The 14683-nt window shown below is 41.3% G+C and overlaps 1 protein-coding gene across 3 annotated transcripts in view; it reads right to left on the bottom strand.

The window, feature by feature from the left end:
- The window catches only part of IFT52 (intraflagellar transport 52), a 42416-nt gene extending 31068 nt beyond the window's left edge, over positions 1-11348 (bottom strand). For 2 of the 3 annotated variants that reach the window (XR_013761800.1, XM_079126926.1), the window contains exons 1-5: positions 11191-11346; positions 9076-9200; positions 7333-7420; positions 2558-2687; positions 2190-2265 (exon numbers count right to left, since the gene is read on the bottom strand). Coding sequence is in view for 2 of the 3 variants with exons in the window: in XM_079126926.1 (XP_078983052.1) it covers positions 2190-2265; positions 2558-2687; positions 7333-7420; positions 9076-9200; positions 11191-11211 (440 nt within the window). In the remaining variant the exon portion in view is untranslated. Of the gene's footprint in view, positions 1-2189; positions 2266-2557; positions 2688-7332; positions 7421-9075; positions 9201-11190 lie in introns of all 3 variants that reach the window. The other variant, XM_079126927.1, reaches the window with a different exon arrangement.
- Between the last annotated feature and the right edge of the window lie 3335 nt (positions 11349-14683).

Here is a 14683-nt window from a genome sequence, read left to right as displayed (position 1 = left end):
TATGATCAGTTATTTTCTACAATAAAGACAGTAAGTTTGTAAAAAGGATTTACAGTTTCAAATGATGAACAGGAAGAGAACAGAAGTCATATAGGATGTGATGATTATGAGGGAGGAAAGAAAAGTAAAAGATTAAAGGAAGAGTGAAAGAGAACAATAGGGTATTAGCAAAAGAAAAGAAAAAGACTTGAGGGAAACAGGTGAGAGAAAAATAAATATGCAAAAAAAAAAAAATTCGGGGGGTGGGGGGGGACCAGGAATTGAACTCAGTGGCACTCAACCACCATGCCACATCCCCAGCTCTATTTTGTATTTTATTTTAAGACAGGGTCTCACTGAGTTGCTCAGCGCCTTGTTGTTGCTGAGGCTGGTTTTGAACTCCAGATTCTCCTGCCTCAGTCTCCCAAGCCCCTGGGATCACAGGCATGTGCCACCGCGCCTGGCTAAAGTAAATATTTTTAAAAATAAAAATAAAAGAATATAAAACAAAACTGAAATATACCAATCAAACATCCTAATCCTCAAAAAACTTATCCATGAAAAATAACTGGCTTAAAAAATGCTAGAAATGAGAAAAAAAACAAATATGAATATGTATCAATGTCCATGGACCATGAAGGTCATGATTAATCAGAGAGAAAAAAAAAAAAAAAAACCTTAACGAAAAGTTAAAGAATTGTTTCCTTTAGAGTTCAAAAGATTCTCAGCTTCTCTTTTCAGCAGTGTCAGGTGGGGTCATCTGGAGTGTGATGCTCCACCTTCTGGGTGGACTGCTGGAGTAAGAGAGGTAATCCAGTAAGCAGAAGTCCTAGAGGCCAGGTTTAAGGTATGCTCCATGTTCTTTGTGGAATGCAAACTGGTTTGGAGATTTTAAATCAGCGCACCTGCAGGGGCTAGACACTGGAAGTCTGCACACCAGGGATCCCCCTAAGTTCCACTCATTTGGTAGAGGAGCCAAGTCTTATTCCACTATGTCACCTTGCTGAGAAGCTGCCTCTCTGCCTTCTTGGTTTCATGCCATGGAGCAGGCAGGAAAGCGACCTTCTCTTTCTGCCATCTTGAAACTTCTCTTATGACACATTTTTTAAAAATTAAAGTATACCCATATACTCACATATCTTTCAGGAAGCTTACAAAAGTTAACAATATATTAGGATCAATTCTTTTTCTTGAGTCCTGAGGAAAGAGTGCATATCTTATACCCACACTCTAGACTATCCTCAGGGTCAATAGAATGCCTGGCCTATGACATGTTCAAGTGTGCAATGAATAATTCTGAATGCAAGAAAAAGCTCATGGGGGCACTGGATGTTGCCCCTCATGCATTCATTTCCTACTTCCCCAAAGCCCCTAATCTATTTTAGACAGCTAAGAGAAAGCTAACCCAGCCTCCAGGAGATAGCCTTGCTACACCATCAGGCTTGTCCAGGATGGGCATGAGGCCAAGGCAGATCAAACAGATTCTCATGACTATTCTTGGTGGGAATGCTGGGACCAAGTCATGCTCTCTTGCCCTGGACAGCATGCAGATATGAATGTAGAAACTTAAAAAATAAATAAATAAATAAAATTCAGTCCACACATACAGAACTGTAAAGCCAAAAGAATTGGACAGAAATGAAACTATGAATGAAATGAATGAAAACATTCATGCCCTGATGACATGAATCTTTCAGTCAATCCATATCCAAACCTGCCCTATTCTGGGCTTTTTCAACTACACGAGTCAATAATCAAGTTTAATCCCATTTGGACATGGTTTTGTTACTTGCAACTGAAAAGTATCCTAACTGACAAAAGGTGAATGTGAAGAAAGGTTGCAAAAGATGGAGGAAGATGGCCAGACACAGTGGCACACACCTGTAACCCCATTGGCTCTGGAGGCTGGGCAGGGGGATTGAGAGTTCAAGCCAGTCTCAGCAACAGCAAGGGGCTAAGCAACTCAGTGAGACCCTGTCTCTAAATAAAATACAAAACAGGGCTGGGGATGTGACTCAGTGGTAGAGTGCCCCTGAGTTCAATCCCTGGTACCAAAAAAAAAAAAAAAATGGAGGAATATAATTTGATGAATAAGAAGTAATAAAATAAAATAAAGTACAATAAAGTAAAAAGGGAGACAGGGCAATGAAAACATGTGAGAAGAGATAAGAGTCATCTGTAAAGACCTCTCTGCTTCTCAACATGCTTACCTGTTCAATACTCCATTGGAAACCAGAGCTTCCTTAGGATGGAAATACTTGTAATATACATTTCTAACCACAGCATCTTGTAGGGAAGAGAGAGAGATGCATTTTAGATTAGAAATAAGTTTGATGTTATAGTCTTATACAAATTTTGATCTGGAAGGAACCCTGGAACTCTGCTGCAATCCATTGAATTTTATTAGTGGAAGAAGCCTAGGTGCAGAGAGCTAAGACTACTGTGAGCCCAGAATGCTGAACCATATTGCCTCAGCCAGATCTTTCTCCATTGTACCAGTGGGCCAGGAACCCTAGTGGAACAATAAATAGGAAATCACTGCTTCTATTAGAATTAAAATAATACTACTAATAATTACCATTATTAACCATGATTCCATATTCTTCTAGTAGAAAATTAATATTGGTGTCAAATCTGGATTCTCCACCTTCTCCTAGCATCACAAGGATATCCCCACCACTGTCAAGGTACTTCTTCAGAACTTCAAACTACACAAAGAAAAAAATCAATCTATGAATATACATACTCAAAAGACTTCTGACCAAAATATTATACTATGAATAAAACTTTACTAAAAAGTAAACACTTCAAATCTATAAAACGTTTAAATATAAATGTATATGAGATAATATAAAATATACTCTCTACATAGGATTTCCAGGCTTATCTTTGAGCATAATGCCTCAAAATACTCAAACTGAATTGCCATTTTCAAAATTGACTATCTGGACAGCAAAGCAAAAGTGTAAAACTATTAGCTAAAGGAAACTCGCAGATCTCCATCTAGCGCATCCCTGGTCTCCAAATACCAGATACAAGTTACATCTACTCTTCCAACAACCAAAAATGTCCCCAGACACTGCCAAATATCCTGTCAAAAGGAGAGAAGGAAGGAGAACTACCTCAGCTAAGAAACATAAATCTAGATATACCTTCCTTTCACTGCCTGCCAAGAATATAAGGCTGAAAGCATTCCATACCTCATCAAGGAAGAGTTCTGTTCAAGGTCATCTAACCAAACCACAGTGAGAATTTAAGTTGTTGGCTTATCTCCTGGGAAGCACTCTCTAACTCTCACAAAGCTGAGGAGGGGAAAAAAATCTGGAGTTGATCTTGCTGATCTATTCTGGGGAAAGCTGGCAAGGGGAGGATGTCTAGACAAATAGTTTTGTTTTGTTTTAATACTGAGGATTAAACCCAGGGATGTTTTACCACTGAGCTACATCCCCAGCCCTTTATATTTTTTTAATTAATTAATTTATTTTTTGGTACTGGGGATTGAACCTAGGGGTGCTCAACCACAAAGTCACATTTTCAGCCCTTTTTATTTTTTATTTTGAGACAGTCTTGCTAAGTTGCTGAGGCTGGCCTCGAACTCAGTCTCCCAAGTTGCTGGGATTACAGATGTGTACCACCATGCTCAGCTTTCTTTTTTTTTTTGTTTGTTTGTTTTTTTGTGGAGGGGGAGAGGGTCTTACTAAGTGCTGAAGGCCTTGAACCCTCCTGTTTTAGCCTCTGAGTTGCTTGGATTATAGGCGTGTACCACCATGTCTGCTATAGATCAATAGCTTAATTTTCTTCACTAAGTATTCCACCAGAAAAGAAGCTGGGCACTGTGGCTCTCACCTGTAATCCTAGCTATTTCAGAGGCTGAGGCAGGAGATCCCAAGTTCAAGGCCAAGCTCAGCAACTTATCAAGATCCTATCTCAAAAACCAAAAAGGAGTACAAACAGAGAAACAAGATGTACCCCAGTTGTTTACAATAAAAAAAAATTAAAAAAACAAAAAAGGGGTGAGAATGTAATGCAGTGGTACAGCGACCCTGGGTTCAATATGTGTACATCTGTATACATATTTATGTTTTCTATATTCTCAGAACATAGTTTTGGGATGGGAAACACTACTAGGACCTACTATGACTGTGGTTCTGGAATTTGTCAATGGTATCTAAATGCAGTGGAAACAGAGGTGGTATTGGTATCTTTTGTATCCTACTGGCTGTCTAGAATTTTGAGAAAAAGAGATATATGAAGAACTTGATATGTAAATAAGGAGTTTCACATTACAATGTGGAAGCAATGTGGGATATTTATATAATTGACTTTGTATGATCCAGGCCTGTGACTCTCAGCGGAGGCATTAAACCATTTAGCATGTATTGTGAATTGTCCTAACGTTAATATTTAAGGACATTTTAGCAGATGGTGGGCAGGTATGCTAAGGCCCTGCAATGCTCAGACCAATCCCTGTAGTTATGAACTGACCCACAACGTTTGAATGTCTCCTCAACAGTCATGTGGATTTAAAAAAAGGGAAAAAACTCACCAACAACATAAACTGATCTAGAATCTAACTCCAATTTATATATAAACAAAAAATATTTTTGCATGATTTAATACAAACCAAATTCTCAGGTATGCAACTACCATGTAAATTGAGAGAATTATACTTTATTTTTTTTCAGCAATTTACCAAGAGTTCATCAGTATTTTGGCAAATTGCATCACCAGTGCAATGTGGCTCATGACCTGAAATACCAACACACCTGCATCAGCTTGCTTTTTTTTGCACTTGTCTTACTCGTAGTATTCCATGTATTTGTTTAGCCTTTATTTAAAATGTGTTCTAGGGTACATATGCCTAAACACTAAAACTGAAATATGCATATTCTTCTAGTGTGTACATGCTTAAGCATTTACAATGTGAAGAATGTATATTCTTTTATAAATCATCTTCTTTTAATTTCTTTTTATTATAGGTAATCTCCTATATTGACTTGTTTTAAATGGCGGTGGGTTATATTATCCATGCATTTCAATTCAGGAAAATAAAGGTGGTATTTATAATCAGGATACAATGGTGGATGCTATTCTGACAGGTTGGAAAATACTTGTCTGTCATGTGGTCACCTGGTGGTAGCTTAATAATGTCACCAAGTGAGGTGGGGTAGTTGAGGTGGGAAATGCAGTAAGACTCTTCAGCCTGGTTTCTGTCTGCTATTAGCATCTAATACCAGACACAGGACAGTATCAAGGAAGTATCACCCCTTTATTAGTCTTAGGAGGCCAGCAATGACCAGGAAAGAATGATCTTTTTCCTTGAGGAAGATCCCTGCTACCACTGGGATCAGACCTTGGAAGAATAAAAACAGGAAATGTTTGTATTCAGAAAGAAGCCAAAGGTTCTTCTCTTCCTTTCCTTCCCTCCTCACTCCAACTCCAAAGATCTGGTGAGAGGACATTTTATTAGGCTAAAGTTCCAAAGAACCAAGTCTGCCTCTCAAGGATGCATGTCTTTTGGAAGCCTGAAGTAAGTCTTGGCCTGGTGCTTGTTCTCACTTGGAAAAAGGCCTACTCATCGGGCTCTGACCTTCTCTCTGGACACCCTTACTTTCCTGAGGCTGCCTCCTTTGTGTAAAAGACCTAAACACTTCTCTGGCTTCCCTAGCTACAGAAGGGAGGTGGCCCCATAAGTAATAAAGTACTCCTCCTCTATAGGCTGCTGCCCTCGGTGGTACATTTCCCTCAAGGTCTCAGTGAGCAGAGGCACTGGTCACCTCTAATCTCAACAATAATTCCTATTCCTGCTCTCGATTAACCTGAGTTACGTCTCCAAGCCCGTCCCAGGTAGGAAGGACATCTTGCAACAAGTTGAGAAAATAAAAACACCAGAAATGTACCCTTGTGAATCTCCTCCCACTGGCTCCACCTAGAGTAAGAGCAGGAGACCCGGCCTGCCTCCACAGCCTGCCTCCACAGAAGGATCACACTGGCGTTGCCCTGCCTCAGCCTCCCTACTCCCCACAACCTCCAAGAGCATCAGGGTACTTCCTACAAGTCTCTGGTAGATAGATTCTTGATGTGTTCTGGGTTTTTAAAATTTCATTAATTGTGGTAAAATACACCTAACCTAACCTAAATTTACCATCTTAACCATTTTTAAATGTTAAACATACAACCACTGTTGTGTAACCAATCCCCAGAACCCTTTTCATCTCTTAAAACTAAAACTGTATACCTATTAACAATTCCCCATCTCTTCCAGGCCTGCAAACACCAGTAATTTTTGTCTCTATGAATTCAATTACTCATGTAAGTGAAATCATATAGTATTTGTCTTTTTTTTTTTTTTTTTTTTTGGTACTGGGGATTGAACCCAGGGGTGCTTTATTACTGAGTTATATCCCCAGTTCTTTTAATTTTTTATTTTGAGAAAGGGTCTCGAGAAGTGGCTCAGGCTGCACTGAATTGCTGAGGCTGGCCTCATACTTTCAATCCTCCTGCCTCAGCCTCCTTAGTCTTTGGGATATTAGGTGAGTGCCACAGCACTTGACCAGTATTTGTCCTTCTGTGACTGCCTTAGTTCACTTGGCATAATGGCCTTAAGGTTCATCATGTTGTAGTATTTATCAGAATTTCTCCCCCCACCTTTTATTTGGTACTGGGGATCAAAGCCAGGGACTTGCTCATACATGATACCACAGAGCTGCACTCTAATCCCTCTCTATTTCTAAGGCTGAATAGTATTTCCAGCAGGTAAATACCACATTTTGCTTATCTATTCATCTGTCAACAGACACTTGGGCTATTTCCATCATTTAGCTATGGTAAAAAGTACTGCTATGTACAAAATTACTCTTTGAGCTTTTGCTTTCAAGTTTTTTGGATACACATCCAGAAATGAGATTGTGGAACTCAATTTCATCAATTTTGAACTGCCATACTGTTTTTCATTAATGGTTTCACCATTTTATATTGCTGCCAACAATGTAGAAGGGTTCTAATTTTTTCACATCCTCACCAACACTGACAATTTTTAGCATGGGTTTTATATTTATCATTTTTTATCTAGCCCATACAACAGAACTGAGAAATTCTAATTTTAAATCAAGTTTTACTATTTTCAAACAAAAATAAGGCAAAGAAGTATGACTAAAGCTTGATTAGCCCTCCTTATGTGTTTGGCACTTTACATGGATTATCTCAGTTATCACCACAACTCCATCATGAAGTCAGATGATGTGACTGCTTTCAGGCAACACAGGAAGTAGTGGAGTGGGATGTAAGTTCAGTGTCTTAGAGCCCATCTTCCTAACCACACCACTGTATTTCTGCTTTATTGATATTTCTTACCTCAGCTGCAGTAAATTTTTCCCTTGGCCCAGCTGTAATCCACAGTTTCACTCCAATTAGCTTCTCAGATGTGATTTCCTCTTTTAAGCTGGAAACATTTTAAAAGTAAATGTTAAATCTGTAACTTAAACCAACTTAGGAACTATTTTAGCAAACTGGCTGCATAGAACCAAGGCAACAGAGATCAAGAGATGAAGGGGCTCAGAGGTACATCAAGCAGCCTCTCTCCCAAAGTCAGAATCCTCTCCTAAGCCTGCCAGAGACATATGTCCTCTAGTCAAATACTTCCAACAAGCCAAGGTGTCCAAATTAAGCCATGCTAAGACATGAAGAAGTCCTCCAGCCAGGGCAACAGCACTGTAATCCCAGCAACTCAGAGACTAATGCAGGGGGATTGCAAGTTTATGTCTGAGGCCAACCTTGCCAATTTAACAGGGCCATGTCTCAAAATAAAATTTAAAAAGGGTTAAGGATGCAGCTCCATTTAAGCCCTGGCTTAAATTTCCAGGATTGGGACACACACAAAGAAGTCCTCCAAATACTAATTCAGTCATCTCTTATTTCTTCTACCCATTAGTTTATATGACTATAAATTCATTCTCATTAAGAATACATACACAGACACGTACATATAAAGACAGAGATGTTCTCATTTAATTCCCATTTTTCCTTTCCCTAAACTGATGTGTTGACCCAAGTTAAAATATGGAGAAAATCTTCAACATCTCCTTTTTTTTTTTTTTTCAGTGCTGGGGAGCCCTTTATCATTGAGCTACACCCTGAATTTTCTTTTCTTTTTTTTTTTTTTTCTCTTTCTTTTTTGCAGTGCTAGGGATCAAACCCAGGATCACACATGCCAGGCAAGCACTCTACCACTGAGCCACATCCCTAACCTTCAACATCTTATTATATGGATATAATAAGAAAACTTTTTGTTTGTGATTTATAGAACAACTTAATAATGTGGTGATTGCTAATTCTTTAAAAGATGTTTTAAAGGGCTGGGGATATAGCTCAGTTGGTAGAGTGCGTGCCTTGCAAGCACAAGGCCCTGGGTTCAATCCCCAGTACCGCAACAACAACAACAAAAAAGATGTTATTAATAATAATTCATCCACCCTGAATAATAATAATAATAACAATAATAATTCATTTACTTCTTTTGGAGTGATGGTACCAGGGATTGAACACAGTCAGGGGCACTCAGTCACTAAGCCACATCCCCAGCCCTACTTTGTATTTTATTTAGAGACAGGGTCTCACTGAATTGCTTAGCACCTCACTTCTGCTGAGGCTGGCTTTGAAATTGTGATCCTCCTGCCTCAGCCTCCCAAGCCACTGGGATTACAGGCATGTGCCACTGCACGTGGCTATAAAAATTCATTTACTTTTGAACAATTTTTTTTTTTTCTGTATTAGGGACTGAATCCAGAGGTACTTTACCACTGAGCCACATCCCCAGTTTTTTTTTATTTGTTATTTTAAGGCAGAGTCTCATAAAGTTGGTTGCAGTTTTGTTAAATTGCTGAGGCTAGCCTCAAACTTGTGATCCTCCTACCTCAGCATCACTAGCCACTAGGATTACAGACATGCCCAACCATGCTGAATCTTTTGAACAATCTTTAAATTGAGCTCTTCCCACCTAATCAATTTATCATTCATAAGGAAATCAAAACTTTTCAGTTTAACCAGTAAACTATCATCACTTAGAAGCAAAGATAATACACACAAGATTCAACTCACCTCTGAATCTTCCAATTACTCCGAAGTCTTTTCTGCATGGACTTAAAGCCATTGTTGGTGGTAAATACCTCCTTTTTGTATGCATTGAAAAGAATGGTGCTCCGAACCTCCTTCTCCATGGTTACCTTACGGAAAAAAGATAGATCAGAGAAACAATACACAATATTCCAAAAGAAAGACCCCAAAAGGAATAGTTGCCTTTCAGCACGTGTGCACGCTTGCTCCCTCCCTCCTTCCCTCCCTCCCTCCCTCTCTCTTTTTCCACAGAGTTGGGGATTGAACCCAGGGCCTCACACATGCTAGACAAGTGCTCTAACAGTAAGCTACATCCCTAGCCCATTGCCTTTCATTTCTAATTTACCAAAGAAGGGTATACAACTTCAGCCTATCTATGAAACATTCACAATTCTCAAAAGTGGAGAATGAAATGCATAATTATAACTACAGAAACCAAAGACCAAACCAAACCCAGCTCATCCCTGGCTTCTGCTTCCAGGTTCTTACCCTGGCCCTCCCACCAGCCTACTTCCATGGCTTTGCCCACCACCACCCTGCTCTTGTGGCCTGAGACCATGATTCCACATTGATTCACCACTGCTAACTGCTATTAAGTGTGGGATATCATCTTCTAAATTCTCCCCTCCCCCCACCCTCTCTCCACATACACATATATATTTTAACAGTTTATTTTGCTAAATAGGATCTTACCATATACACTATTGTCCAACACAATTTTTTCGATTAACTTTGTATACCTGACATCCTTCCATGTCAATACATATGGATCTACTATATTCTGCTAAATAACTCTACGTATTCCATTTTGTGGATGTATCACAATTTATTTTATCAATTATATATGATTGGCAACTGTCATTTTTTCCAAAAATTGCTAGTAAAATACTAAAGACACCCTTTGTTTGTTTTTGTTTTTGCAGTGTTTGGGCTCACACAGGGCCTTATGCCTGCTAGGAAAATACTGTATCATTGAACTAAACCCCCCAGCCCTAAAAACATAACTTTTGAACATGATCTTTTTATGTACTCTGGATATTTGTAGAATAAATTCCTATTTTTTGAATGGCTAAGTCAACATACAAATTGCCCTCCAAAAAAACGTAATCACTGTACTTCCATTAACACTAACACATTTTTGTTTTCAGACTATCCTTTCTAGCTCTGGTCTTTGTCATCTTTACTGATAAAACAGTAGTATCCCCTTATCCTTCATGGTTTTTCTTTCTCAGGTTTTGGTTAACAGAGGTCAACTGTGACCTGAAAATATTAAATGGAAAATTGTGAGCCATTCGGAGTGACATGATGAAATATCACACTGTCTCCCTCTGTTCTGACCTGGATGTGACCCATCCCTTAGTCCAGTATACCCATGTTTTATACACTACTCAGCTGTTGGTCCCTTAGTAGCTGTGTCAGTTATCAGACTGATAATATTGGTATTGTAGTGCTTGTGTCCTAGCCTAGTGACATATATTTCTGCTATTGCCATTGATTATTTTTTGGCAAAGAACAAAAACCTAGGAAAAGGGAATAAACTTCTTTTGTCATTTTGTGGCCCTTAAAGAGAGAGTGCAATGAAAGCTACAATTTCAGTTAAAAGCTTATTGTAGTTGAGTCCCTGGTGAAAGCAGCAGACCTGAGGTCCTGCCCTATCAAAATTATTCAGAAATGAGTTTCCTTAAGGATAGGAAGGGACTTTAAAACAACAATCATAACATTAAAACAATACCTGGAGAGTGCTGTCCAACCATTCTCTCGGCTTCCCCCCACCGCCCAATAACCTTACCAGTCAAATCAGGACTTTCCCAGATGAGTGATGAATAGACTAAGGGTGGCAGCAATGACAAAGGGTCCAAGACCTTACGACTGCTCATCCAAAGCTCTTTTATACTCAACAGAACGACTAAAACTCGCGCAGTCCGAGGCGGTGGAGATTCGAGCCCAGGCCAGGGCGCAGCCAGTTACCTGACCCCAGCAGACCTCAGATTTCCCAGGAGACTGGCCCAGAAGCCTCGCGGGTAATCGGGCTGGGCCGCCGTTTGCGCCTACGCCGCCCCAACGCCCCGGCCCACCCCTTACAGTCGGAGTCCTTCCTACCTGAGGCCCAGTGACCACCATCTTCACCTGACGTCGCCCAGCATCCCGCGGACAGGTATCCAAGGCCGCCTAGCAACTGCGGAGGCGCACCCGCGCGTGAGAAGGTGTGTCCCGGACGTGGAGCTCCTTCCGCAGCGACGTGATGACGACAGAACGGCAGATGCGCGTTGGCGGCTGGCGTCCGGCGCGGGCTGGGCTCATGTAGGATTATACCATTACTGTGGATGAGGGGTACATACGAACAGAGCGAAGATTAACTTTTGGGTAAAAAGAAGTCCATTTCATTCTTTCCCTTAATAACAACTGCGATTAAAAACTGATAAGACTGGCAGGTCCCAAAAGGCCAAAGTTCGCTCCAGCCCGAGGGCGGAAAATAGTGGAGGCTTCCGGCGGCGGGGGCAGGCGGGGAGGAGCGCCCCGGCCTGGCTCCCCAGGGCGCAGGCGCAGAACGTCTGGGCCGGAAGGCGGGCGGGTGGGTGTGTCGGGAGTTCTGATCGCTGGCTGCCGGAAGCACCTGCCTAGGGTTGTGAAGCGTGATGCGAGGAGATTGCGAGGCCAGGGAAGAGGTCCCCGGAAAGGGCAGGCCGGTGTAATGGGGAGAGTGGTACCCTCAGATGTGCCCTTTTATTAGCCAGACATCGTGGAACGCCACAGTGCCAGGCCTGAGCGTCGGGGACATGGTGGTGACCTGCTGCCCTGTAGGCGTCCGCAGCCGGGGAGTTAGACCTTGGCCGGGTCCTAGCAAAATGTAAACATATAAACTGTCTTAGGGAGTTGTGAGGGGGCTGGTCAGAATGGCGCCCCCTTGAGCAGAGATCTGAAAGAAGAGTGGCAATCATTAAGTCAAGGACTAGGGGAAAGCGTTGTGGACAGAAGGGCTTGTGCAAAAGAGCCATCACCACATACAGGTTGTCTTGACATGGCCATGAAAATGGGAAAGAAGACGCCCACAACCCCCAGCCGTCCACCCTTCTCCCCAGATGAGCACTCTGTGCCTGCCCTCAAAGGGCTATGGGCTTGTCTACAGGGCTGTGTGGCCGTCTCCGGGCTCAGACAGATGAGTGCAGAGACATCTAACTGTTTTGATTTACACTTATGTTTGTCTTCAATATATACAGGGTAGTGAGACTTCAGGATATTAAAACACACACAACTTGAGTTGCTTTTTCACAGCTATCAAGACAGCAAATTCAAAAGAAGAGGGTGATGGAGAGGTTTTTGTTTTTGTTTTTTCCCCTGTGAAAGGGACGGAACCCAGGGCATCCACGTGCAAAAACGCCCTACCCATAAGCTGTATTCCCTAAATGAATCCTCTACTTGAGGATGTTGCTTTTGGTGCAAAACTGGGTGAATACAGTCTGCAATTAGGGATATAAATGGAAGTGATGTAATTGGGACAGGTCTTCAGATGCTTCTGCCTTTTGTGCAGTTCCTATTTGCTTGAAGACTAAGAGCACCTGCCCAAAGCACTTCTCTCACTGTCCTAGGTTTTTGAAATAACAAGGTTTTTCAGTCAGCTGCCACCAAGTTCAGTTCCTGGCTGTGACTTGCACCAGCTGGATGCAAGACTTTGGGCAGTTTACTTAATCTGAGTGAATGTTTCCTATCTGTAAAGTGAAGTTAATAATTTCTAAATGCTGGCTTATAGTGAGAATTGTAAATCATACATATAAAACTTGGAATGTGCTCCATAAACATAGGTGTAGCATGATCAATTCAGTAGCATAGTGTTTCTTTGTTTTTATTTTCTGTCCTGGTGAAATTTTTTGTGATTTTACAATCTTGGATAGAACCACTGTGTTTCACAACTCATAGCTGATTATGTACCATTGTGTCTTGTAGCTACACTCTTGATTTTTGTTTTGAGGAGTTGGGACTTTGTTCTCACATTCCATATTTGGCAATCAGCAAGCACTAGTAAGCTGGAAATTGGAGTTTCTTTCAATGTTCTCAGCACATGTCAAAACTTAACATCAGTTCTTCCTGACCCAGCTCTTATCTCCAGTAGGTCAGTGTCCTTGCTGTTCTTTCCATGGTCTCCCAGCCACCCCCATAATTCTTGGGGTAGGAGATTGGTGGGACAAAACTGGAAGGAAGAGAGTGGGACTGAGTTCAGAGGCAAAGGCACTGAAATCGCCAGCACACTGATCCTAAGAAACTTCCTCCCCTTGCCCCCAAACCAAAAAACTAATAAAGCCACCTTAAGTATATTCTACAGGTTTAAGAAGAAAAAAAACCACACTTTTCTACTGAAATAAGGCAGTATAATTTATCCTATAAGAGCAGGGTTCTGGACTTCCTGAGATTTACATGTTCACATTCTGTCTGCTATGAATTGCCTTTAGAAATTACTGATATTGAACACATAGAGCTGCATAAGTGTCCAGGAAGCTCTGGTCACCAAGACCTGGGCTCCCCACAGGAGGTGGGGCAGGGCATGAGTCAGGGTCCAGTTTACTGTCTCTTCCACAAGACCTCTTTTTACCACCACCTGGCTTGTCCCAGCCAATTCTTGCCTTGGCTCTCACTAGAGATTTTGATGGTCATTCTGCTTGAACCTAACAGTCTGAGTAAGGGTCAGACTCACAAAAAGGTTAAAGGTGAGAGCCGTGGAGCCAGTTATATGGCTCTAAATCCCAGATCTAGCCTTTATTAGTGACATAGGCTTCAAGTAAGAAGCAACTTCTCCAACTGTTTCTCAAATGTCAAAAATAAAATAATAATAAGTCCTACCTTATGGTTATTTGAGAGAAAATTGCTAATGGACATCAAAGAGTCTAACACAGAAATTCCCTCAGCATAGGCAGGCATTCTGAAGCTGACTTTGGCCAATTAAGCCAAAAAAAAAGGAGTGTGTTAAAAGGCTCAAAAGCTCAAGCTGAGGCAGGAGGATTGCAAGTTTGCCAGCCTCTGCAACTTAGCAAGACTCTGTCTCAAAATAAATAAAAAAGGACTGAAGATGTAGCTTAATGGCAGAGCACCCCTGGGTTCAATCTCTAGGACCTCCCTCAAGAAAAAAAGCTCAGATGCTTTTTTAAAATAAGTTATTATTTATTTTGGTGGTAGGGGGGAATGAACCCAGGAGTGTTTTACCACTGCGCTTCATCACCAGCCCTTTGCTTTCCATGTTTTTTATTGATGCATTATAGTTGTACATAATGGTGGGTCAGACGCTCTTGAAATCATTGACACAGCTAGAGAATGGGACTTGAGGCTCCCAGGAATGCAGACTGGGCTGATGAGGAAACTGCTGCAGTTGCTGCTGCTGAGGATAAATTACTACTACAGTTTGCACTGTTGCTACCTCTATACCAGGAAACCAGTTTTGTGGGTAACATTACCATAGCTACCACCTGAAAGAGAGCTTCTGGTCCCTTTTATGGTATAGATGCATTTCTGGGTCACATTCCTGGCCCTTGCTCAGGGGAAGGAGGTAGACTCATCATGGCTCATAAAGTAGCAGATTCCCTGACTATTGGAAGGAGCTTAGATG

This window comes from Sciurus vulgaris (assembly GCF_902686455.1).
Source record: "Sciurus vulgaris genome assembly, chromosome: 2".
Taxonomy (NCBI): domain Eukaryota; kingdom Metazoa; phylum Chordata; class Mammalia; order Rodentia; family Sciuridae; genus Sciurus; species Sciurus vulgaris.
Note: the sequence above shows the minus strand (reverse complement) of the source record. Positions and strands in the feature narration are given on the sequence as shown.